Consider the following 25,359-nt stretch of genomic DNA (forward strand, 5'->3'; position numbering starts at 1 on the left):
GGGTTTCCTCCAGGTGCTCTGGTTTCCTCCCACAAGTCCCGAAAGACGTGCTATTAGGTAATTTGGTCATTCTGAATTCTCCCTCTGTGTACCCGAACAGGCGTCGGAATGTGGCGACTAGGGGCTTTTCACAGTAACTTCATTGCAATGTAAGCCTACTTGTGACGATAAAGATTATTATTATCAAAGATTATTATCATGTTGATAAATTAGTTAGGTTGTAGATGTCACAAGCATTTTGTGGTTATAACTGATGCTACCAAATCACTCCACAATGTACTTTAAAAGATCTAACAAAGACTGGTTTAGTTCACCTACAGATCAGATGAGGAAAGAGCAAAAGACTAGAACTAACAGGTGCTTTTCTGGAGAGTTGCGAGTCATGAAAAGCTATACAGCTGTTTGTGGTGTTTTTGGTTGTATCTGTGATTATTCTAAACCGATTTCTGAAAAAAATATTCTTTCAAATTATTTACAATTAGTTCAGTAGCGTGCAATGAAAAGAGCTGATAGGAGTTGACTCTTGCTTTGTCCTTCAAAATATGTATTTGTCTTTGGTTTCTAATATATGCATGATGTTACATTGTTGTCAGATATATACTCTTTATTATGTTTTGTGAACTTCATTTTCCCTGCATTTGACCCCTAAATTTCACAGACATTGAAAAAGCTAGACACTAAGCAGTCTGTGCTACGGTGTTTGGTACTTGGGTGAGCCATGTGCAGGCTTTGGATTGGGCAATCACATGTTGATATCACATATCAGTAGGAATTTAAAACATAACCAGGCAGTATGCATTCCCTGGGTAATCAACCTAGCTTTCCAAAATACTGTATGCCAGAAGGGTGGCCCTTGTGGATGGCATGCTTAAAGCTATATCAGCTGCAGGATTGGCAATCGTCTCCAGTGATGTCAGCTACAGAAGTAGTTTATAGTCATGCCGGCCTGTGTTTGGCTGTGCTGTGAGAATTCGAACTTCAAAGCTTATTGACTGGGGAGTGGGTTGAACTTTGTAGCTGTTGGGAGAAGATCTTGAGAAAGGCAGCAGGCCCTGGGATTCCCTTGCCCTTTTTACATATTGCAGTGTTTAGATATAGAAGGCCACAATGGCTTGCAAAATAGGACTTTATTGCACTTCATATAATTAATTCTTAAACATCAGCATGAAAATGTTACAATTTCAAGCCATGCTTCAGTTTTTGCTTACTTGATGAGCAAGAAAGAACCTTTATCGCACCATACGGTGCTCAGTATGTTTAACATGAACATCGCCATCAATATCATCACCCAGGGCCTTCCCTGCTGTCGCAGACGGGTGAGTCAAGTGTTGTTGCTGTAAAACTGTTTCTGTTGCTTAGTAGTAACCTGTACTTTGTTGCAGTGTAATTTATGTTGAGAAACATGAGTGTTGTATAACTACCCTACAAGTCTAGAGACTTGTGATAAACAGAAGCATGTTGTTTAACAGCAGTGTTTGTTGAGGGTGGAGGGGAAGTAAAACCCATGTTTAGATTCTGTAATTTCTTGGTCTAAAGTAAGCTGAGTTTTTTTTGTTTAGTGGATGGATACTCTGTACCATAGTACTTATTAATGACTTATTCAAATCTAAAATCTACATTGTTGATACTGCTGATCACGAACAATATATTTGCAATTGTAATAGCGATCAACATTATAGAATTAACAACTTGAAGAAGTCCACTATTTATATTCATGCTAATTCAAAAGATAAAATAAATATCTGCCCCAAGATTTGATCAAGGCAGTCTTTCGTAAAACTAGTAATGCTTATTTGCCCTTTCAACTAATGTTGTTGGTATGAACAATGTTTTATATTTGAAACTAGCAGTCATGTAATAAAACTTATACTTTCAGTGAATGCGCTGATGCTTTGTGTGGGAGGCTTTAAAGAATACCTTGCATTTTTGTTTATTTGTGTCCTATGCTCTCCGTCACAAGATCTAATATATTTATAATGCTGTAAAGGACACTAATACATTTGGAACCTTTTCCCAATGTGTCCACTTTATATGGTGAAAAATTATATTGATCTTCTGAATATGAATATTAATACAGTATTTTCATGGTGACTCTCATTTTTAGATGTTGTAGTTTAGAAAGCATTTTGTCGATGTGTCAACTGGGGGGTTGGCCAAAATGAAAAACAAAAAAAACTTAGCCCAATGCTAATGGTTTGAAATCTTTTTCAGTTTGCTATACTATAGTTACTAATATTGAAGAAGTATATTAAATATAATTAACATTTTTATCCCAGCAACATTTACATATTTGTCGCTGTCCTTTTCACTGAAAGTATTTGCTGACAACTCGACTGGAACTTAAGAAGTTGTGTAATGGGAGCGAGGGAAGATTGTGGAGTATACAGTCATGTCTGACATGATGGCATTTATATTTCTAAAATCTGCTTCAACAGTGATGATTACTTGTACTGGAATTGTGCTGCGAGCATTTATGAACAGTTGACCTAACCAGTTTAAACTTCTGTTGTAATGGGTGAAAAACATGCTCTCTCATCTAATGAAATTGATATAGAATTGGCATTGAACAATTTATTGCATTTGGGTTCATTGAGTTTTTCATATATATAGTTCTTGGTAAACTTGAGCTGTTGCTACAATTTTAAAATGCACCACCAAAGCGTATCGACTACACAGCACTCACTTTGCTGATATTCTCTTCTATTAATAACCTGCATTAGGAGATCATAAGTATCCCACGATACATTATAGCAGCTGACTGAAATAGCTGCGATTTTTGCATATCTTTGCAGAACAGTGGGATGATGCTAACATTGCAGTGAGTTTCATTGTTAGTTTATTTAAAATAGCAATATATGTTCACCCATCCATAATCCAAAATCTAAGACGAGATCTACAAAAATAAGCTTTTAAAGTTGAGTTCTTAGACTTGGTACGTTAAGTTCACATTCGGAAACCTGTAAGAAATGCCAACATGGCTCGATGATTAATTAGGTTGATAACATTTACTGAGCAAAGAAATACATATATGAATTTGGTTCAGAAATTGATTGAGTTGATAATCGTTAACGATTTGTACCATAACCATTCTAGCAATGATTTTTCACTTCGTTGACTATATAATAATTAACACTCATCACTTCCGTAAGAGTACAGGCAGCATGCTTTAAACCTAAATGTCCAGCTTGTTATTTTTGATGTTGTTCAAAATATAAAATGTTGTTCATTGATGGGAATTAGCACCATTGAACCACTTAATATTAATTTGTGTCCCATTCTACCTAAACTGGTGTTCTGAACTATCCAAGGGACAAAAAATTACTCAACATACCATGCCATACATAGTTATGTCTTGTGTGTGTTAAAACATAAATAGTTTTAATGCTTTCAAAAGGGTTTCAGATCAAAGCTGACATCTGCAAAACAGTGATGATGTGGAACTTAGGCCTCCCATCCCTCTCCAACCCCACATTTGAATTCTGTATATGGTTTGAGAAACAATTCATTGGCCGATTTAAATGTTACAGGCTACATTTCCTGTAGTGTTTAGCCTCCCTTGTACTCATAATCTATTTTTATGCAAGGTTACTTATCTGTTAAACTCTCTGAACCAGTTTTAAGAAGTTTTTGCAATGGCTGTCTCCATTCGCCAATGTAGTCAACTTTAATTTAGGCTGCCGGTAGCTGACTTAGCATAACCAAATCCGATAGAAAATTGATTAAACTCTCCTGCAGCAGTGTTGGAGAAATTTTTTGGGGTGTACAGATAAGGGAGGAACACTATCAAGTTTGATTGAGAGTGTTTAGTTCATCTCACAAAACTGAGAATTGACATTTAACATAAGCGGTTTAATTGCTTAGGCTTGGGTAACTGGCCCAAAGATGTCCAGCATTGTCTAGATAGGTTGCATCGCTGTGTGCCATAGATTTTTGTATATCAAGTGTAAAAAGATTAACTCATGTTCATATGAACATGCACACATTTCAAACTGAGGAAGCTATAATTTCTTGTGATTTATGGTTTACTCGCCGTTGAGATAACACTTAAATCAACCCAAAGTTGCAGGCCCACAATATTCAAACTGGACAAACCTAAAAAAAAAGCCAAATGTAATAACTTTTCATTTGCTTGTTCATGGGATGGGGGCGCTGCTGGCTCGACCACCATTTATTGCCCTTGAGATTTTTGTGGTGAGCTACCTTCTTGACCCACTACAGTCCATGTGTAGAAGCACCCACTGCTGTTTGGAGGAGAGTTCCAGTATTTTGATCTGGTGACACTGAAAGGAATGGTGATATAGTTTCAAGTCAGGATGGTGTGAAGGCTGGAGGGAAAATTGCCGATGATGCTGTTGCTATGCATCATCTTCCCTGTCCTGCTTGGTGGTAGAGGTCACAGGTTTGTAACGTGTTGCTAAAGGAACCTTGGCGATTTGCTACAGTGCATCTTCTAGATGGTACACACTGACGCCGTGTGTCGGTAGTGGAGGCGATGAACGTTGAAGATGGTGGATGGGATGCAATCAAGCGGCTGCTTTGCCCTGGATGGTTTCCAACTTCTGAAGTGTGTTGGAGCTGCACTTCCAGGCAAGTAGAGAGTATTCCATCACACTCCTGACTTCTGCCTTGTAGATGGGGGGCAGACTTTGGGGAGTCATCCATGGGATTCCCAGCCTCTGACCTGCCGTTGTAATCACAGTATTTGTATGGCGAGTCTAGTTCAGTTCCTTGTCAGTGATAACCCTGAGGATGTTAAAGTGAGATTCAGCAATGGTAATGCCATTGAATGTCATGGGGAAATGGTTAGATTCTCGCTTGTGGGGAGAAGAGCACTGCCTGGCACTTGGATGGCACAAATGTTGCCTTGCACTTATCAGTTCAAGCCTGAATGTTGTCCAGGTCTTGCCACACATAGATATGGACTGCCTCAGTATCTGAGGAATCGCAGATGGTAAAGAACACGATACAATCATCAATGAATATCCCCACTTCTGACCTAATGGAGAAAAGATCATTGATGAAGCAACTGACGATGATTGGGACTGGGGACACAACTCTGAGGAACTCCTGCATTTATGTCCTGGGACTGAAATGAATAACATCCAACAAATACAACCATCTTCATTTGTGCTAAATATCACTCCAACCAGTGAAGAGTTTCCACCCTGATTCCCACTACTTCAGTTTTCCTAGGACTGTTTTATGTCACACTCAATCAAATGTTGCCTTGATGTCAAGGGCAGCCACTCAAACCTCTGTAGTTCAACTCTTCTATCCATGTTTGGACCAAGGCTGTAATGAGATCAGGAGCTGAGTTGCTCTGGCAGAATCCAAACTGAGCATCAGTAAGTAAATTATTGCTGAGTTAATACTAGGTAGTATGCACTACTGACTGATCTCCCACATTCTACCCTCCATAAACATAGAGACATTGAAATGTAGAAGAGCAGAAGTAGGCCTTTCGGCTCCTCGAGCTTGCTCCACCATTCATTGTGATCATGGCTGATTTAACATAGAATTTACAGTGCAGAAGGAGGCCATTCGGCCCATCGAGACTGCACCGGCTCTTGGAAAGAGCACCCTACCCAAAGTCAACACCTCCACCCGATCCCCATAACCCAGTAACCCCACCCAACACTAAGGGCAATTTTGGACACTAAGGGCAATTTATCATGGCCAATCCACCTAACCTGCACATCTTTGGACTGTGGGAAGAAACCGGAGCACCCGGAGGAAACCCACGCACACACGGGGAGGATGTGCAGACTCCGCACAGACAGTGACCCAAGCCGGAATCGAACCTGGGACCCTGGAGCTGTGAAGCAATTGTGCTATCCACAATGCTACAGTGCTGCCCAAACTCATCCAACTCAGTAACCTGTTTTCTCTCCATATCCTTTGACCCTTTTAGCCCCAAGAGTTATATCTAACTCCTTGAAAACATACAATGTTTTTGCCGCAACTGCTTTCTGTGGTAGAGAATTCCCCAGGCGCACCACTCTCTGGGTGTAGAATATCTCCTCATCTCAGTCCTAAATGGTTTACCACGAATCCTTTGACTGTGACCTTTGGTTTTGGGCTCTCCTACCTACGGGAATATTCTTACTGCATTTACCCTGTCTAATTTCGAATTTAATAGCTTTCTATGAGATCCCTCCCTCATTCTTCAAATCTCCAGCGAATATAATCCTAACCGACTCAACCTCTCCTCATAAGTCAGTCCCACCATCCCAGGAATCAACCTGGTAAACCTTCGCTGCACTCCTTCCATAGCAAAAACATCCTTCCTCAGATAAGGAGACCAAAACTGCGCACACTATTCCAAGTGTGCTCTCACCAAGGCCGTACATAATTACAGCAAGATATCCCTGTTCCTGTATTCTAGTCCACTTGCTATGAAGGCCAACATACCGTTTGCCTTCTTCACCTCTGCTGCAGCTGTATGCTTACTTTTAGTGACTGGTGTGCAAGGGCACCCAGGTTTCATTACACATTCCCCTCTCTCGATCTATAGCCATCCAGATATTAATCTGTCTTTCGAAACTTCAGGTCATTCATCCTCTGACATGTGTTAATTTGCACCAAGTCCCCTTTGCCTATCACTGTGTTTGCTGATCTACATTGGCTTCTGATCAAGCAACATCTTGATTTTAAAATTCTTCATTGTTTTCAAATCCCACCATGGCCTCATCCCTCCCTATGTGTGAATCATAGAAAGAACCATAGAATACTTACAGTGCAGAAGGAGGCCATTTGGCCCATCAAGTCTGCACCGACCCGTGAAAGAGCACGCTACCAGGCCCACTCCCCCACCCCATCTCCGTAACCTCACCTAACCTTTGGACACTAAGGGGCAATTTAGCCTGGCCAATCTACCTAATCTGCACATCTTTGGACTATGGGAGGCAACCCGAGTACCCGGAGGAAACCCATGGTTTCATTTAAATGTTGTGCACCCAAACCATATCTCCTGAAGGGATGAGAGATCCGAGTTAACCAACTAGTGATCACCACATTAACATGCAAAAATAATAGGATAAGATCAACAGACATTGGGAGAATGTGCAGACAGTCACCCAAGGTCAGAATCGAACCTAGGTCCCTGGTGCAGTGAGGCAGCAGTGCTAGCCATCATGCCGCTCTATCTCCAACCCCACAATCCTGTGAGATATGTGTTTATCTAATTCTGGCCTCCTGAGTCTCCCCAATTTTAATTGCTCCACCATTGGTGGGCATGCATTCTGTTGCTTCTGCCTTAGGTTCTGGAATACTCTTGTTTCATTACTTTGCATCTCTACCTTGCTTTCCTCCTTCAAGATATTCTTTACCTACCTATCTGACCAACCTTTTGGTCATCTGACCTATTTCACCTTAAGTGGTTCAGTGTCATACTTTGTTTTATAATCTCCTGTGAAGAACCGTGGGTGTTTAATTATATTTGAAATTATATACATAAATTTGAATTCTGTTCTTGGTCAATCAGTTATCAGAGTTTCCAAGCCAAACTGCTGAAACATGCAGATATCTTTGCTTGATATGGAGTGCACAATTCCCATGAATGAATCACCTATCCAGACTCGGAACTTGGCACACAGTGGGGAGAACCAAGGTTTGAATGTGGTGGATTCAAGATTGAGCCTGTAGGCTTTGGAGGTTCAACCAAAATGTAGAGCTTTATATAGAAGATGCTAACACTATCGGTTGCCCAGGCAAATGGCCGACTTCACCCAATTGTTCTCTAAAGTGCCCCTGTTCAGCTGCAAGGCTGCTTGTGAGGAAAACACTACAATTACACAACCTTAGTTACCTCAGTTTTGCCTGGGGATAGTTTTGGAATTTAACTAGGTATAAAGACAGCTCTTTAGCTTACAAGCATAGAGCACTGACTTGATTTGTGTTGTCTATCTAAGACCTACTATTAGAATAATGGTTTAACGGTATCTGGAGATTGTTAATCCCTAATGATAGCCGAATGTAAACCAAAAGTGCTCCAAACCTATCCAAGTCGGGTATCAGACTGTTGTTTTGACACCAGAGGATGAAATGGTTCTAGTTACAGTTGCGAGGTGACTGGAGAGGGGGTGCATGTCATTTGCACTATGTGCGGAAAAGATAGACTTGATGAATTTGTTGATCTTATCCTATTATTTTTGCATGTTAATGTGGTGATCACTAGTTGGTTAACTCGGATCTCTCATCCCTTCAGGAGATATGGTTTTGGGTGCACAACATTTAAATGCAGCATGAAAAAATGACTTGGTGAATTATAAACATCATTTTAAGCATTTGAAATAACCGTAAATCATTAATTAAAGTGAACCCACTCCACAGCGATATGTAACTTGGGATACGAAGCATGCTGACATTTTGCAAATGCGAAATCTCTAACAATGTTTTGAAACTGTTTCTTTAGTTCCAGGTATAATGGGGAAAATGAAAGGAGTCATGTGCACTGCTCCAAATTCTGCCTGACAGCAAGTTTGGTTGCTGTAGGGATAGGGGGTCCCAGGCTGATTTTCAGGGGAGAACGGTGTAAGATGTTCAGACCTGTAAACGATGGCAAGAACAGCTATGCTGACTGTAGGTAGACTTTCATTTTCAAGTTTTGGGTTTAAAAAAAAAAGAGAGTGAGACGGATGCCTCCCAGATCGAGACAAAACATTGCAATCAATGTGCTCAGTAAAGTGGAAAGTGGGTCCTTTTCTGTGGACAAACAGGTAGAATGTGAGAGGGAACACGGTCTCTGGTTAATGAGATGCATCGCAATGCAATCTGGGGAATCCAAATGATCTATCCTGGCATGGCCCAGGGGGAAAGAATTATCAAAATAGGCCTAGTGCGAATCTGCTAGAACTTTACTGAACCTGAGGAAAACATCTTTTGGTAGTCACTAGATGATACAACTCTGCAAAGCGTGGACAGGCAAACCTATTGGAAGCTGAGTGTGATGTTGGACCTAGTCCTTTGGAAAACTGTTCTTCAACAGAGAGCAGGGTATAAAGTATCTCTGTGGCATGGGAATTTTGGTAGTGCTACAAATTGACAGAGGTATGTAGTTTATAGTGTTTAGTTACTTTTAGTTCATTAGTTACAGTAAAAGTTAACATTTAATCTTGTCATGTGACCCTTTCAGTCAGTCACTGAGAATTAAAATATTTATTTTGGTTTCTATTTGGATGGTAAAAGATGATTTTTTTGAAAATAATCTAATGTTCAGCTTTCATGTGTTGAAGGAGTTGTTGCACAACTACCAAAAGCATAAGTAGCTTTCCCAGCGCAAAGGCACATTGTATGAAATTAAATCAAATAACTAGAAACTTAAACACAAAATCCAGGCTGACACTCCGTGCAGTACGAAGAAAATCCTGCACTGTCGGAACTGGTGTCTTTCAGGTGAGACATCAAATTGAACACCCTCTGCCCTTTCAGCTGGACGTTAAAGACTCTGGTGTTATTTTGAAGAGTAAGAAAGTTCTCAACTGTGTCCAGGCCAATATTTATCCTTCAAACAACACCTAAAGAACAGATTATCTAATTGTTTAATTGCTAGTTTGGTATTTGACAAACAGTGCGATCATGAAGGGTTTGCTTATTGGTTTTCAAGACTTCAACAGATTTTGGAGCAAATAGCAGAACCAAGTTTGATTTAATCACAAGATACAAAACCTTACAGAGGAATTTGTTTGCGTTCTATAGAGGCTGCTTCATGATACCAATTTACAGTGTGGCCATGAACTGTTTACAGGCTGTATTATGACATGTGCCAAAGACCAGTGCAAATTTGTAAGAAATTAGAGCTCATGCTGTATAATGTGTACCACACAGTAAGTCCAGATGTTTATGTAATAGTAGTTTCATGAATAATTTGTACAATGGAAAATTCATGTTCCAAAGCTGAGAGGATCCCAAAAAATTGACTTTAAAACATAATGATTTTGCTAAGAACCCTGTTGTGTACTGTGTACACATTGATGATATTGATAAACTACTACAGGTTGTGTATAATAGTTCACAACGGTGCATCAAAATAAATTGATTTATTTAAATGATTTTAATCAGTATGTGCTGCAGTGTCAGCATTTCATTTATTAGGCTGGTTTAAAATGTATTACAGCACAGCAGTAAAACTTGTTTAAACATTTGCAAAATAGGGCACAACATATACTGTACAGGCTTGAGCATTGATGGCATGATTTCTGGAATTACAGTACGGTAGGTAAGGCAAAGCTTGGATCAAAAAATCAACTATCTGTCTTTTGGCAGTTTTCTTCTAGTCGTTTATTCTTTGAAGAGTCTGTGGTGTACTGAGGCACATTAGCACTTTGGCATCATTTAATGTTGGAGAAAATCTAAACTGTGTACACTAGTGCCAGTGCATTGCTTGAGTGCTTGTCTGGTTTGTCTATACTTTTGGCCCCTTTTTCTTCACAGATATTGTATTTATAAGTTTGGCACAAGCATTCATATTTTCATGGAAGTCAATGTCTGGAATTTGATGCTCATGTCTAGTTGGCATCCTTATCGGACTCTGTTACATTCTCGACTACAACAGGAGGCTTTTGCATAGTTACTGCACTTGTGAAACCGTAGTAGCAGCAACAGTTTCTGATCTCATGGCATGCATTGTGATTAACTAGGATTGCCTGCAAGATATTGATGTCTATTACCTCTTTCTCTCCTTGCAAATGTTTGCACTTGGCAGTCTTGGCCATGAGCTTGGCTCATATTGGGGAAAATAGGCAAATTTGATTTCGCTATGATACCAAATGTGTTTTTTCAGGTGAGCAAGGTAATGTTCCTCTTGCCTTAAATCCATTTCAAGTTTCCTTTCAAACCTTGCCTTTTGGGGCTTTTTGCATTTTTTGCATGCATATTTCAAACACTATTATTGTCATTCTGTATTGGGGAACATTTGTAATTCGTGCTGTTACATACCTGAAACATGGCATGTAATTCATTTTTCTTGCCTGAGCCTTTTTAAAGTCAACTTTTTTACATTATGAGAGATCTTTTTTTTAAATATTTACCAATGCAGAGCTTGGGATGTTGCTAAGTTTATTATCTCTGGCATGGTGAAGTTGACTTTACCACTGATAGTCTCAAAGGCTGTTCTGTGGTGAAGCAAAGCAGTGCGGACTCTGAAATCATCCCCAGCAAATTCTAGGCTAGTGAGTAAACTGCCGTGACATTTCCACAAGCAGAACATGTTGGAAATAGTCAGAGAAAATCAGGCAACACCTGTGGCGAAAGAAACAAAGTCAACATTTCAGATCAATGGATTGGATTTGTTTATTGTCACGTGTACCGAAGTACAGTGAAAATTATTTTTCTGCGAGCAGCTCAACAGATCATTAAGTACATGGGAAGAAAAGGGAGTAAAAAGTGGATCTGTTGAGACTTGCGGTTGCGGTGAGGATGAGCTAGCCGCACGTTTCGGCGGCTCCAGCTCCGACGGAACTTCGGGCTCTTTTAAGAGCCCCAACGGGGACTTGGACGGCCGTAAAACCCGGTGCGAGATGCGAGGGAAGGGAGTCCCCCCCGAAAGACGGAGGGAAAAACCGGCGCCGGCGGCTGCAGCCCAAAGAATCTGCAGCCAGAAGATCAGAGAGAGAGGGAGTGAAACAAAATGGCGGCGGAGAAACCACAGGTGACATGGGGGCCTAGGCAGGACGAGGTGGTGAGACGGTGCGTGGACCTGCTGAAGAAGGAGGTAATGACCCCGTTGTTACAGGCAATTGAGGGGCTTAAGGAGACTTTAAAGACCCAGGAGACGGAACTTCGCGTGGTGGAGCAGGTGTCAGGTATTGAGGACGTGGTCCTGGGCCTGGCGGTCAAGACTCAGACACACGAGGCACTTCATAAAAAGTGTGCTGACAGGATTGAGGCCCTTGAAAATGGAGCGCGAAGGAAGAACCTTAGGGTACTAGGTCTCCCGGAGGGTGTGGAAGGAGTGGACTGTGGAGCGTACGCAAGTAAGATGCTGAGCTCACTGATGGGTGCTAAGGCCCCTGCGGGCCCCATGGAGGTGGAGTGGGCAAATCGGATCCCGGCGAGAAGACCAAAAGCGGGAGAACCACCGAGGGCGATAATCGTGCGATTCTACCGCCTTAAGGACAGAGAAGAGGTCCTGAGATGGGCCAAAAAGGTGCGGAGCAGCAGATGGGAGAATGCGGTGGTAAGGATCTACCAGGATTGGAGTGCGGAGGTGGCGAGAAGGAGGGCGAGCTTCAACCGAGCCAAAGAGATTTTGCACAAAAGGAAGGTGAAGTTTGGGATGCTGCAGCCGGCAAGACTATGGGTCACGCATCAGGAGAGACACTATTATTTCGAGACGGCGGAGGAAGCATGGTCCTTCATCAATGAAGAGAAACTGGACCGGAACTGAGGGACTGATGCTGCAGGGAACTGTTATTGTTGTTATTATTGTTTTTGTTAATGGGATGGTGAAAGTTAAGCGAGAAGTAAACAGGGAAGGGGGGGGACACTGGGGAAATGTGGGCGCCGGTGAGGGGGGAGAGGCGGGACATAGTCAGAGAATGGGGAAGGAGAGGGGGAGGGGAAAGGGAGCTGCGCCATAAGAGGCGGGACAGGTAAAGGGATGTTCCCGCGCCAGAAAGAATAAGGCGGGAAAACAGGCGCAAGGCAGATGGGAGTTCCCTCACACCGGGGGGGGCCGAGGAGCGAGCAGGAGTAGCCGGGGTCAGTTGAAGTCAGCTGACTTACGGAAGTGATATGGGGGTAGCAATCAAGCTCGATAGGGATCTAGCGGGGGGGGGGGGTGACAACTGGGTTGCTGCTGCGGAAATCCATAAGGAAATGGCTAAAGAGAAGGTCGTCGGGGGCGGAATGCGACGCTGGGGGAGCGAGCGGGAGCGCGGAGGCGGGATATGGGACTGGCCTAGAGAAGGTAATGGCTAGTCGACACGGGAGGGGGGCAGGTAGCCCCCCAGTGAGGCTGATCACGTGGAACGTGAGAGGCCTGAATGGGCCGATAAAAAGGGCCCGAGCGCTTGCGCATTTCAAAGGACTAAGGGCAGACGTGGTTATGCTCCAAGAGACGCACCTAAAGGTGGCGGACCAAGTTAGGCTAAGGAAAGGATGGGTGGGACAGGTGTTCCACTCAGGACTGGATGCAAAGAACAGAGGAGTGGCCATTTTGGTGGGGAAACGGGTAGCATTTGAAGCAAAGAACATCGTAGCAGATAGTGGAGGTAGATATGTAATGGTGAGTGGTAGGCTGGAGGGAATGGAGGTTGTGTTGGTTAATGTGTATGCCCCAAATTGGGACGATGCGGGGTTCATGAGACGGATGCTGGGCCGTATTCCGGACCTGGAGGCAGGAAATTTGATTTTAGGAGGGGACTTCAATACGGTGCTGGACCCGGGGCTAGATAGATCCAGCTCAAGGACTGGAAGAAGGCCGGCAGCGGCCAAGGTACTTAAGGGGTTTATGGACCAAATGGGGGGAGTGGATCCATGGCGATTTCTTAGACCCAGGGCTAGGGAGTATTCCTTCTTCTCCCACGTCCATAAAGTGTACTCCCGGATAGATTTTCTTGTTCTAGGAAGGTCGTTGATCTCTAGGGTGGAAGAAGCTGAATACTCAGCCATAGCGGTTTCGGATCATGCCCCACATTGGGTGGACCTGGAAGTAGGAGAGGACAGGGAGCAGAGAACACTCTGGCGATTAGATGTGGGACTGATGGCGGATGAGGGAGTGTGTGCAAGAGTGAGGGGGTGTATCGAGAGATACCTGGAGGTCAATGACGACGGCGAGGTCCCTGTGGGAGTGGTCTGGTAAGCACTAAAAGCGGTGGTCAGAGGAGAGCTGATTTCTATTGGGGCCCACAAAAGGAAAACAGAGGCCAAGGAAAGGGATAGATTACTGGGGGAGATTTTAAGGGTGGACAGGGAATTTGCAGAGACCCCTGAGGAGGAGCTGTACAGGGAGAGGAGACGACTCCAGACCGAGTTTGACCCTCTGACCACCAGAAAGGCGGAGGTACTGTGGAGGAAGGCACAGGGGAGGAGGTATGAATATGGGGAAAAGGCTAGTCGCCTGTTGGCGCACCAACTGCGAAAGAGGGCAGCAGCGAGGGAGATAGGAGGAATTAGGGATGAAAGGGGAGACACTGTGCGAAGGGCAGGAAAGTTAAATGAGGTGTTTAAGACCTTTTATGAAGAACTGTATAGGTCTCAGCCCCCAGAGGGAGAGGAGGGGATGCGGCAGTTCCTGGACCAGTTGAGGTTCCCGAAAGTGGAGGAGCAGGCGGTGGCAGGCCTGGGGACGCCGATTGAGGTGGACGGGGTTATTAAGGGACTGGGAAGCATGAAAGCAGGGAAGGCCCCGGGGCCAGACGGGTTCCCGGTGAAATTCTACAGAAAATATGTGGACTTGTTGGCCCCGTTGTTGGCGAGGACGTTCAATGAGGCCAGGGAAGGGGGGACACTGCCCCCAACAATGTCGGAGGCGACGATATCGCTAATTTTGAAGAGGGACAAAGATCCGATGCAGTGTGGGTCCTATAGACCTATTTCACTATTGAACGTGGACGCCAAACTGCTAGCAAAGGTGCTGGCATCGAGGATAGAGGCTGTGTCCCAGGGGTGGTGCACGAAGACCAGACAGGGTTCGTAAAAGGGAGTCAATTGAATGTTAACGTGCGACGGCTATTAGGGGTGATAATGATGCCCTCAGTGGAGGGGGAGGCAGAGATAGTGGCGGCAATGGACGCAGAGAAGGCATTTGATAGGGTGGAGTGGGAGTATTTATGGGAAGTGTTAAGGAGGTTTGGGTTTGGGAACGGATTTATTCGCTGGGTTAGACTACTTTATGGGGCACCAACGGCAAGCGTAGTTACAGGTCGACATAGATCGGAGTATTTCCGATTATATAGGGGAACAAGACGGATGCCCGCTGTCTCCATTGTTGTTTGCGCTGGCAATTGAACCTCTGGCCATGGCGCTGAGAGACTCCAGGAAATGGAGAGGGGTGACTAGAGGGGGAGAAGAACACCGCGTCTCGTTATACGCGGATGACCTATTGCTATACGTGTCGGACCCAGCGGGGGGGATGATAGAGGTTATGCGAATCTTGAGGAGGTTCGGGGAATTTTCGGGGTATAGGTTAAACATGGGGAAGAGTGAATTATATGTGATACATCCAGGGGACCAGAGTAGAGAGATAGAAGGCTTACCGCTAAGGAAAGTGGAAAGAAACTTCCGATACTTGGGGATTCAGATCGCTAGGAGCTGGGGAACCTTGCACAGACTTAATCTGACACGGCTGGTAGAACAAATGGAGGAGGACTTTAGGAGGTGGGACATGCAGCCTTTATCGCTGGCGGGCAGGGTGCAGGCAATTAAGATGATGGTCCTCCCGAGGTTCTTATTTGTATTTCAATGTCTCCCTATTTTAATCACCAGGACCTTTTTTAATAAAATAGATAGGAGCATTACGAGCTTTGTGTGGGCAGGGAAAGTTCCGAGAGTAAGGAGGGGGTTCCTGCAGCGCAGTAGGGACAGAGGAGGACTGGCACTACCGAACTTGGGAGATTATTATTGGGCCGCCAATGTGGCAATGATACGTAGATGGATGATGGAGGGTGAGGGAGCGGCATGGAAAAGGCTGGAGAGAAGGTCCTGTAAAGGGACGAGTCTAGAGGCGCTGGTGACGGCGCCGCTACCGTTCTCACCGAAAAAGTACACCACGAACCCGGTGGTGGCGGCAACACTGAACATATGGGGACAGTGGAGGCGACAGAGAGGGGTGCGGGGAGCCCTGGTGGGGTCCCCTATCAGGAACAACCATAGGTTCGCCCCAGGAAGAATGGATGGAGGATTTCAGAGCTGGTACCAGTTGGGAATTAGTAAGGTGGGAGATTTATTCATAGATGGGACTTTTGCGAGCTTGGGAGCACTGGAGGAAAAGTATAAGTTACCCCAGGGGAATTTCTTGAGATATATGCAGGTGAGGGCGTTTACTAGACAACAGGTGAGGGAATTTCCGCGGCTCCCGACACAGGGGATACAGGACAGGGTGCTTTCAGGGGTGTGGGTCGGAGAGGGCAAGGTGTCAGAGATTTATAGAGAGATGAGGGAAGAGGGGGAGGAGTCGGTGGGCGAACTAAAAAGAAAGTGGGAAGAAGAATTAGGGGAGGAGATGGAGGAGGGTATGTGGGCTGATGCCCTAAGCAGGGTAAATTCCTCTTCCTCATGCGCCAGGCTTAGCCTGATTCAATTTAAGGTGCTACATAGAGCACACATAACGGGGGCAAGATTGAGCAGGTTCTTTGGAGTGGAGGACAAATGTGGGAGGTGTGGCGGGAGCCCGGCACACCATGCACATATGTTTTGGGCGTGCCCGGCACTGGAAGGGAGTGACGGGAGTGATTTCGCAGGTGGTGAAGGCCCGGGTCAAACCAGGCTGGAGGTTAGATCTATTTGGAGTTGCGGAAGAGCCGGGAGTGCAGGAGGCGAAAGAGGCCGATGTCGTGGCCTTTGCGTCCCTCGTAGCCCGGCGCAGGATCCTACTCATGTGGAAGGAGGCGAAACCCCCCGGATTGGAGGCCTGGGTAAACGATATGGCGGGGTTTATTAAACTGGAGCAGATAAAGTTTGCCCTGAGAGGATCGGCTCAAGGGTTCACCAGGCGGTGGCAGCCATTTCTCGACTACCTAGGGGAACGTTAGAGGGAAGACAGATGACCAGCAGCAGCAACCCAGGGGGGAGGGGGGGAGGCAGTTGAGTATAGGGCAATAGAGTACGAGGTTTTGTTACTTGTATATTATTACTACTATTATTACTTTTGTTAAAAAGTTTTAAAATTTCTGTTTTGTTACTGTTATCGTTTCGCTTGTTTTGTAAGCGGGAAAAATGTTGCTCAGGGAAAAAAATTTCAATAAAATATATATATTTTTTAAAAAGTGGATCTGTTGGAGAGAGGCGGAGAGTCGTCTCGCTCTGGCGCCATCTCTCATCAGAACTTGAATACCAGCATCCACAGTATTTTGTTTCTGTATTTCTTTCAGGTATGGAAATTATTGCAAATTAATTTGTTGCACATCAACCTTGTAACTGTGGAATGTTGTCTCCAACTATGTTGGCACACTATTCGGTTGCACACCAATCATTGGCCAACCATGGGACTCGCTTTTATGGCTGAATGCCACATAATGAACATCCTCAAGAATAACTGACTTGAAATCTCCAGATGCTTTTGCTTTGCATCTTCAGTTTATTTGTGATTACGAAAACCGCGAGTGAAATGGGTATGACCTGCCCTGTAGGCATTGCTACTCATTAGTCATTGATCAGGTTTAATTGTGCTTTCAAAGAAGAAAATCAATGTATAAGATTCCAATAAAATGTGAGGTTTTCTTCATACGATGCACAAGTAGGTTGATGATTAGAATCCCACCCAAAAGTGTCTACATTTCAACATATGACTTAATGGCAAGTGAGTATTTTTTCCCTGTCTTGCTCCTAATTGTCTCTCCCACCCTCTCCACCCTACTATTCCTTCCTTATTCACCTCTTTCACTTTTTCCCACCACCACACTTCCTTGTTGTTCACCTGTTGACCCCATGCTCCCTCTCCTCCTCTTCATCTTGCCTCTTCCACTGCATTGGCCCATTTATCACTGAAACCCTGTATCTCTATTTGGCCTGAATATTGCATCTGTTTCTGACTTACCACGTGCTACACCAAAGGTTTTTGTGAATCACCAGTCAGTGTGGCATGACCTCAGAACATTTATTGTAAATGTATTTGTTCCATTTATAAATTATTGACACTGAATTCTACCATTGGAAAACTTTGATCCTGTTTAAACTACTAATGAATATTCTGCTTTAGTCTGTGTGTGGTCTGTTAGATGTTATTTCACACAGGTTGCTGGAATGAAATTGACATTTCCTGTGGCTTAGATGAATGCTTCAAATGCAAGGAATTGTTAACAGTCTAATAATGGTCACAAGATGTACGTATCCCAGGCATCGGTTCACCAATCGCAAGCAAGCACATAGATGGAACATTGCTTCATTTGTTGTTAAGTGGGACAAGGAAGAGTAGGTTTGACATTGTGAAGATGACCGAAGGGGTACTTAGTTGCAGAATAGAGGAGTGTTGAAGTAAAGCTTTGATTTTAATTCCGATTTTATAAGCTATAATGTACTATTTTTGCCTTAGCACTGTTGCTAGGCAGAGAAAAATTTATTAACTTATTTGTGGAGGTGTGAACTGGACGTTCTGTACTTTTGAGTTAGAAATGCAACCAATGAGTCAAAAATGGTTTGCAGTTTCTCCAAGAATAGTACAAATAATATTAATCTTTTTTATAGTTTCACTTTGTGCGAGAAATATCATATGAATTAATTTTCAGTTTATTTCCCTTCATTTTTTATGGAGTTGAGGATGGCAGGGGTTGCAAGACAGCTACTGTGAGCTGCACACAACTGCATTGACTATTTCTTATGCCATATATAAGAGCAGTAACATGCTTGCCTCTTTTATTGAACTTCTCTCGTGTTTCTAATAGAGCTTTTAGTTTTCACTTGACCACGTTTTTGTCACTGCTTTTCCAGTAAAAACAGCCTTTTCAAAATGATGTTTGTTTTTGTTTGGATTTATTTCCCTGGTGTCGTAGAATTTGTGCATGCCCCTTGCTATATCTCTTTCCCCCTCAAACTCTCCAATACTTTTCTGGAAATTGCTAACAAGATCTGGAATGTAAGGTTTTTCTAGGACTATCTTAACTATCTTAAGTCCAGTGCCTCTGTTGAAAACGTCTGCACCTGTAGGGTCCAATATCGTATACCAAAATGGTCTTCATTCTTTCAACAGTAGTTTTCACAAGCTGCATCTATTAACACAGTCACTCCTGTGAGCTTATTAAGTCTGCATAAACCTGTAATTTATTTTATTACAATGATTACCTATACTAAGCACAAACATAAGCTGCTTAAAATGGGCAAACCCCCTGATTCCTGCTCCAGCTTTAAAATTGCACCATTTAGTTTCTATTTCGCTCCTCGTTCTTCATAACACTTCACACTTGAGCTAAATGTGCGCCCATTTCACTAGTCTTGGTGTCATCCTGAAGTCTGCTGCTATTCTTGCTGTTTACTACATTTCCAAGATTTGTATAATCTGCAAACTTCGAAAATATGTCTCAAATATCCAAGTTCAGGTCATTAACATGTATGAAAAGAGCAGTGATCCTAGCGTGGGACGCCAGTGTATATTTCTGTTTGAGAAGCAACTGCTTACCACTACTCTCTGCCTCTTGTCCCTAAGCTGATTCCATTTCGCTATCTGTTTAATTCCACAGTCTTTACTTTTTGGTTATCTTTTTGAAAGCCCAAATTCAGATCAAACACACACAACCTTCTGCATTACTTCATCATCAAACTCAATCACATTTATTAAACACAAGGAGACTGAAGAAAATTGGAAAGGGTTGAAGAACCTGAACCGCATAAATTATTGTCTTATAATAACAACCTTTTGAGGCCATTTGTGTATGTATGTATATAAACCAAACAGGATTGAACTAGGTTTAGCGTGGGCACTAAACTCCGGGCTGCACACTGATTTTGACCTGCATAGATTTCACAGTCTGGTGATGAGATGGGATTGTGAGATCCTTGGCTGCCAGTTAAATTGGGTTGATTGAGACCCATACGATCTGAAGCACTTGGCTGCCTGATGGAAATTCACAGGGCAGTTTGGTCCAAATAGAGGATGGAGTTCTGGTAATCATGAAGGCCAACAAAGGTGCATCAGTGGATGTGATTCTGAATCGTATTGTGAAAAGTTGAACAACATCAGTTGGAGAAATTGCCAACAGAGTTATGCCGTTATGGAGGAGCGGTGATTCCCAAAATTGGAAGTATATTAGTTCTAGTCACCTACAACGAACAATGCCCATCGTGGTCAATGGTGAAAACCCACCCTTGTTGGGAAGGAACTGGTTAGCAGCAAAATAGACAATAAGACGTAAGAGCAGAAGAAGTAGGCCACTTGACCCATCGGGTCTGCTCTGCCATTCAATTATGTTGCTGATCTGATTTAGTTCTCAACTCCACTCTCCCGCCTTATTCCCTTAACCCTCGATTCTCTTACTAATTAAATTCTGTCTATTTCAGCCTTGAACATACTTAATCCAGCCTCAACAGCTGTCTGTGGTAAAGAATTCCATAGATTCATCACCCTCAGAGAAGAAATTGCCCCTTATCTGTCTTTAATAGACCCCTTACTCTGAGATTATGCCCTCTCGTCCTAGATTCTCCTACAAGAGGAAACATAAAAGTTGGATCTGAGAAATGACCATCTGCGTTTGAGTTAAATGATGTGTGTAAGTCATATTTGAATATCAATGCACACTTGGATCTACGTCAGTTTCATAGGCTGACGTTTGGTGTTTCTTAGCCCTTGTGTGCTATTTGGATGGCATTCTTCAGCTCCAAACAGGCCTTATTCAGCCCATGATGATGGGCTGAATAAGGTGCACCATTTGGAAAAACAAGTTCAGATGAAGACACACATGTTTCAAAGCCCATTAAAATAGTTGCATCGCAGGATCGACAAAGATGGGTTACATCCTACCAAGAGCAAGGTTCAAGCAAAAGAAATGTGCCACATCCTAAAAATATCCCCGATCAGATCTTTTTGGGCTGAGTGAATTGCAAAGTTAAATCCATTCTAAATTTGTCAACCTTGTTGCATCCATTGAATTAATTCTTGAGGAAGGATGTACTGTGGAATTGGACAGAGGAATGTTACAAAGCATTACATTAAAATGTGACCAGAAAGATTAAGCTAGTATGTGATGTTGCTCCATGCGCATGTGGGGCTGTGATCTCTTGTGTGTTGGATGAGGAAAGACTGATTGCATTTGCCTCGGTGGCTGTGAGCAATGGTAGAATGTGAAGCATTGTCTTTGATTTTTGGAGTAAGAATTTGTATATTTGTCTGGTCGTCATTTTGCAGTCAAAACTGATCATAAGCTACTGATGGATGTTTTGAATCCAAAATCTCCAGTACCCACTTTAACTACAGCCCGAATGCAAGGATGGGCTTTGATCTTGTCTGCTTAGAAATATGGTATGATGTACAGACAATCGGAAGATCATTGTAATGCTGATGTGATGCCCAGTTCACCATCCCCATCAGAGCTTGATCCCAACAGGGGGGGGGGGGGGGGGGTTCCTTTTCACACTTTTGAATCGCCTGTCACTGCAGAAGCCATTGATAGAACAACATGTAGGGATAACATGTTGACAAGAATGTGCAATTGTATCTCAAATGGCTGGCCAACATAGATACTGGATTTAGAAATTTGGCCAATTTTCATGTGTAAGATTGAATTATCAGTTGATAAAGATTGTGTTGTATGAGGAGCCAGAGTTGTAATTCCTGAAAGGTACAGATCGTTGTTGCTGTGTGGTTTTACATGATCAACACTTGCGAATAGCTGCAACAAAGAGCCTTGAACGATCATCTAGCCAAGCCTAGGTAACACAGAACACACAGTCAAACAGTGTAGAGTATGTTTCTGCAGTAGAGAACAAGCTGCCGTGGGTACCTTTGCAACCAGGAAATGGCCAGCTCTAGTTTGGCAGAGGCTCCACCTATATTTTGCAGAATTTGAAGGCTAGCAGCTATTCATTGTGATAGCCATTCTAAGTCGGTTCAAGGGTTCCCAGTGAATCAACAACTATCAAAACTCCAGATACTTTGTGTTCCTAGAGGGAATTGTTAACAATGGACCTCAATTGAGAAGAGTTAGTACAGTTCATGAATGGGGTAAATCACGTGAGGTAAAATTCCACTGATTTTACTTCAAATTGTTAAGTACGCTCTTGTTAAGAAGGTGCTCAATATAAATTGGAAGAAACATCAGTTGTCATTGAATCACAACTAACATTTTTTTTGTTTATCATAACACCTCTCATTTGAAATGCAGAACACTAGCTTGAGTTGTTTCTTAGAAAAGAGTTGGATTGAGGTTTTCAGTGCTGAAGCCACATTTAGCACTCAGCACTCAGTGTAAGAAGAAGTAGAGTGACAGAAAGGAGACTGAAGTTAAACCAGAAGGGCAAGGTGAAGGATCAACGTCACAAGTGGTTGAAGGGAATAACAGGAAGAGTTGTGAAAAAGTGTGCTCCTTGAACATATTTGGTCAAAATATTTGCAGTGGAAAAGTTAGGCCTTTGCGAAGAGATCACTTTTTACCTTCAGTAGTTCAGAAAGAAAGGGGAAGTTGGGGAGACTCAAATGTGGCTGATGAATTGGATAGTTGGGTACCAATAGAGTACCAGTAGAGTACCAATAGTTACACTAACACAAGTCGTGCCTAAAACTAGCCCCAATCAGATCCAAGTTGAAGTCACACAGTCCAGGAAATAGAAGAAGACATGATCAAGATCAGTCTTTTTTTTTTTTTAAATGTTGTCTCACACTCTGGTCAAGGTGGGTCAAAGTCCATCCCCCAAGTTCTGAAAATTTGGGTCAGGAAACAAGTCATTATTTTGGGAATAGGAAACCAGTGGTTAAGTTTGATTCGTAAATGTGAAATGAAAAACCATAAAAAGTATAGAAATTGCATGGAACCTGAACATTGTTTCATTAAGAAGGGAGGAGTATAATATCACCACGTTGTGACCATCTTTGTATGAATTTCAATAAAGTAAACCAGATTTCACTTGGGTGCTGTGGGGTAATCAGTAGGTAAAACACATTTATATAAATGCCATTGGACCCACTTCTCTGTACCTGTGTGTATGCTCCTACTTAGCAGTTCTATCTAGCTTTTCCTTAAATGTATCTACTATTTACCTTCACTACTCATGTTCTACATTTTGACCACACTCCGCTCTCAACCTTTCTGTTCAATGTCCATCTTGGCAAAATAAATTCTGCGTATAGAGTAATTAAAGAATGGAGAGATAAATTCCAGTTCCCAGCTGTAGACTGAGAAATTTTAAGGTAAATTTTACAAGTATTTTGTTTTTACAAGTCAAGCTTATTCTGCCAGTAAACATTCAATACAAATGTATTGCAAAAGATTAAAGGATTTAGAGTTGCAAATACTACCTGACTTGAATTTTTTTAATGCATCAGGCTTCAATCCCCAATAAGAAAATTTCCAAATCCTAATATTTAACCATTTAATTTGCTAATTCATGATTGAGTGACAATTGGAATTACAGGCTATATTTAACTGTAATTAAACCTTGTCTTCGATTGGGCTGCATAAAAAGCTGCTAGAGTGGGTAATATTCTACCTGCAGAGTATTACAAACTTTAATCTGCTTTTTCTGGATGTGATGTTGTAACTGTAATAACTGTTAAGTTTTTTTTATCTCCTAGCTCCGAAAAGCATCTGAATTTATTTTTTAATTAAAGGCATCATATACGTTGGTCATAAACAGAGCTAACATTGAATGTGTGATCCTGGATTGACAGGGCATTGGCAAAAGACCACATCGCCTTTAAAATCAATAAATAGTTTTGGGGCGAGAAAGTGGAGTCCCACACTAGCGTTCTGGAATTAAACAAAGGTAATTACATGGGCATGATGACAGATTTGGCTCGAGCAGAGTGGACAAGAAGGCAAAAGGTAGGACAGGTGATGAGCAGTGGCAGTTGTTTAAGGGGATACTAATTCCTCACAACTAAAATATATTTCAGAGAGAGAGAGACGGTAAGAGGGATAAAAACATCCATGGCTAAATGAGGTCAAGGACAATATAAAGACAAAAACTTAAGTATACCATGTTGCAAAGGCCAGTCGCAGGCTGGAAAATTGGGAAATTTACTAACATAAACAAAGGGATACTTAATGGGCGCGAATTGCACAATGCGGTCAGTAGATCCCGGATAAGGCGAGCCATGGGCTTCCCAGCAGCCTTCACGCCTCACGGGATATAGCCAAGTCGAAGTCAGGATCTCGCCCAAAGGGGGCATGACCAAACGGCTGACCCGGGATCTACTAGATCCTCCAGAGAGAGGCTGCCGTTCAGTACTGGTCCACACAAACATGGACCAGGTGGAATGGCACCGGCGGGGGGTCTCCCGGTCAATCGGAAGCCCCTGGGTGGCCAGATATAGTGCAGGTTGGCTCCCTGGCCTTCCCCCTAGAACGTAGGAACCTTGCCACTGTCAAGCTGGCAGGAGCACTGCTAAGGTGGCAGTGCAAGGGTGTCAGGGTAGCACCGCCAAGGGTCACGGCCCATGGGGGTGTCATGCCCATGAATGGAGGGTGGGTGCACGGCAAGTAAGTAGGAGCCTCTGGGAGGTTGAGTGGAAGGGAGTGTGGGGGGCCTGAGGAGTTGGGGGCCCCAATAGCGGGGTGCCTTCACTTGAGGGTGGGGGGGGGGGGCTAATGCCCATGTGTGTGGGGAGTGATATTGCCCATGGGTGGGGTGTGGGGGACCCACAAACTCACTTAGAGGTCGGGGCACCCTTTCAAAATAGCAGCCCAATCTCTTCCCACTGCTGAAAAAAATCCGAAGTGTGGGCTAAACCGGTGAGAAACTCCCCAGGGTCCAAAATAGTGACTAAGTGTTGTTTGATAGTGGCGGGGAACTCGCCGGCAGAGCCGGTGGGAAAACCCATCACAAATTAACTTCGAAATGTTTACGTTAAATTCACCCAATAAAAAGAGCTAAGGTAAATTACGAAACAAACTAGGGCAAAATATCAAGAAGGATAGCAAAAATTCGGTAAGGACATAAAAGGGAAGAGAGTCGCTCAGGTGAATGTTGGTCCCTTGGATGATGAAACCAGAGAGTTAATAGTGGAGAACACAGAAATGGCAGAGATGCTAAATCAATATTTTGCCTCAGTTTTCACATGGTGGACAGTAGTGCCATTCCTATAGGAACGGGCAATTCAGAGGTGATGGAAGGGTGGAACTTAGAACAATCAACATCAAAAAGGAAACTGTACTCAACAAAGGCTGACAATTGAAGGCAGACAAGTCCCCCGGGTCTGATGGCCTACATCCTAGGGTGTTAAAGGAAGTGGCAGCGGAAATAGTGGATCCATTGGTGATAATATTCCAAAATTCCCTGGACATGGGAAATGTTCAGGGCAGCACGGTAGCACAGTGGGTAGCACTGTTGCTTCACAGCTCCAGGGTCCCAGGTTCGAATCCCGGCTTAGGTCACTGCCTGTGTGGAGTCTGCACGTTCTCCCTGTGTCTGCATGGGTTTCCTCCGGGTGCTCCGGTTTCCTCCCACAAGTCCCGAAGGACGTGCTGTTAGGTAATTTGGACATTCTGAATTCTCCCTCTGTGTACCCGAACAGGCGCTGGAATGTGGTGACTGGGGGCATTCACAGTAACTTCATTG

At 43.4% G+C, this 25,359-nt stretch overlaps 1 protein-coding gene across 10 annotated transcripts in view; it reads left to right on the forward strand.

Moving 5' to 3' along the window:
- The window catches only part of fbxw7 (F-box and WD repeat domain containing 7), a 572,031-nt gene that overhangs the window by 391,217 nt on the left and 155,455 nt on the right, over positions 1-25,359 (forward strand). The window contains exon 1 of one of the 10 annotated variants that reach the window (XM_072496061.1): positions 956-1,316. The exons of the other annotated variants lie outside the window; for them this stretch is intronic. Coding sequence (XP_072352162.1) covers positions 1,212-1,316 — 105 coding nt within the window. The 5' untranslated portion in view covers positions 956-1,211. Of the gene's footprint in view, positions 1-955; positions 1,317-25,359 lie in introns of those variants that run through there. 10 annotated transcript variants of the gene reach the window in all.

This window comes from Scyliorhinus torazame, chromosome 3 (assembly GCF_047496885.1).
Source record: "Scyliorhinus torazame isolate Kashiwa2021f chromosome 3, sScyTor2.1, whole genome shotgun sequence".
Lineage (NCBI taxonomy): Eukaryota > Metazoa > Chordata > Chondrichthyes > Carcharhiniformes > Scyliorhinidae > Scyliorhinus > Scyliorhinus torazame.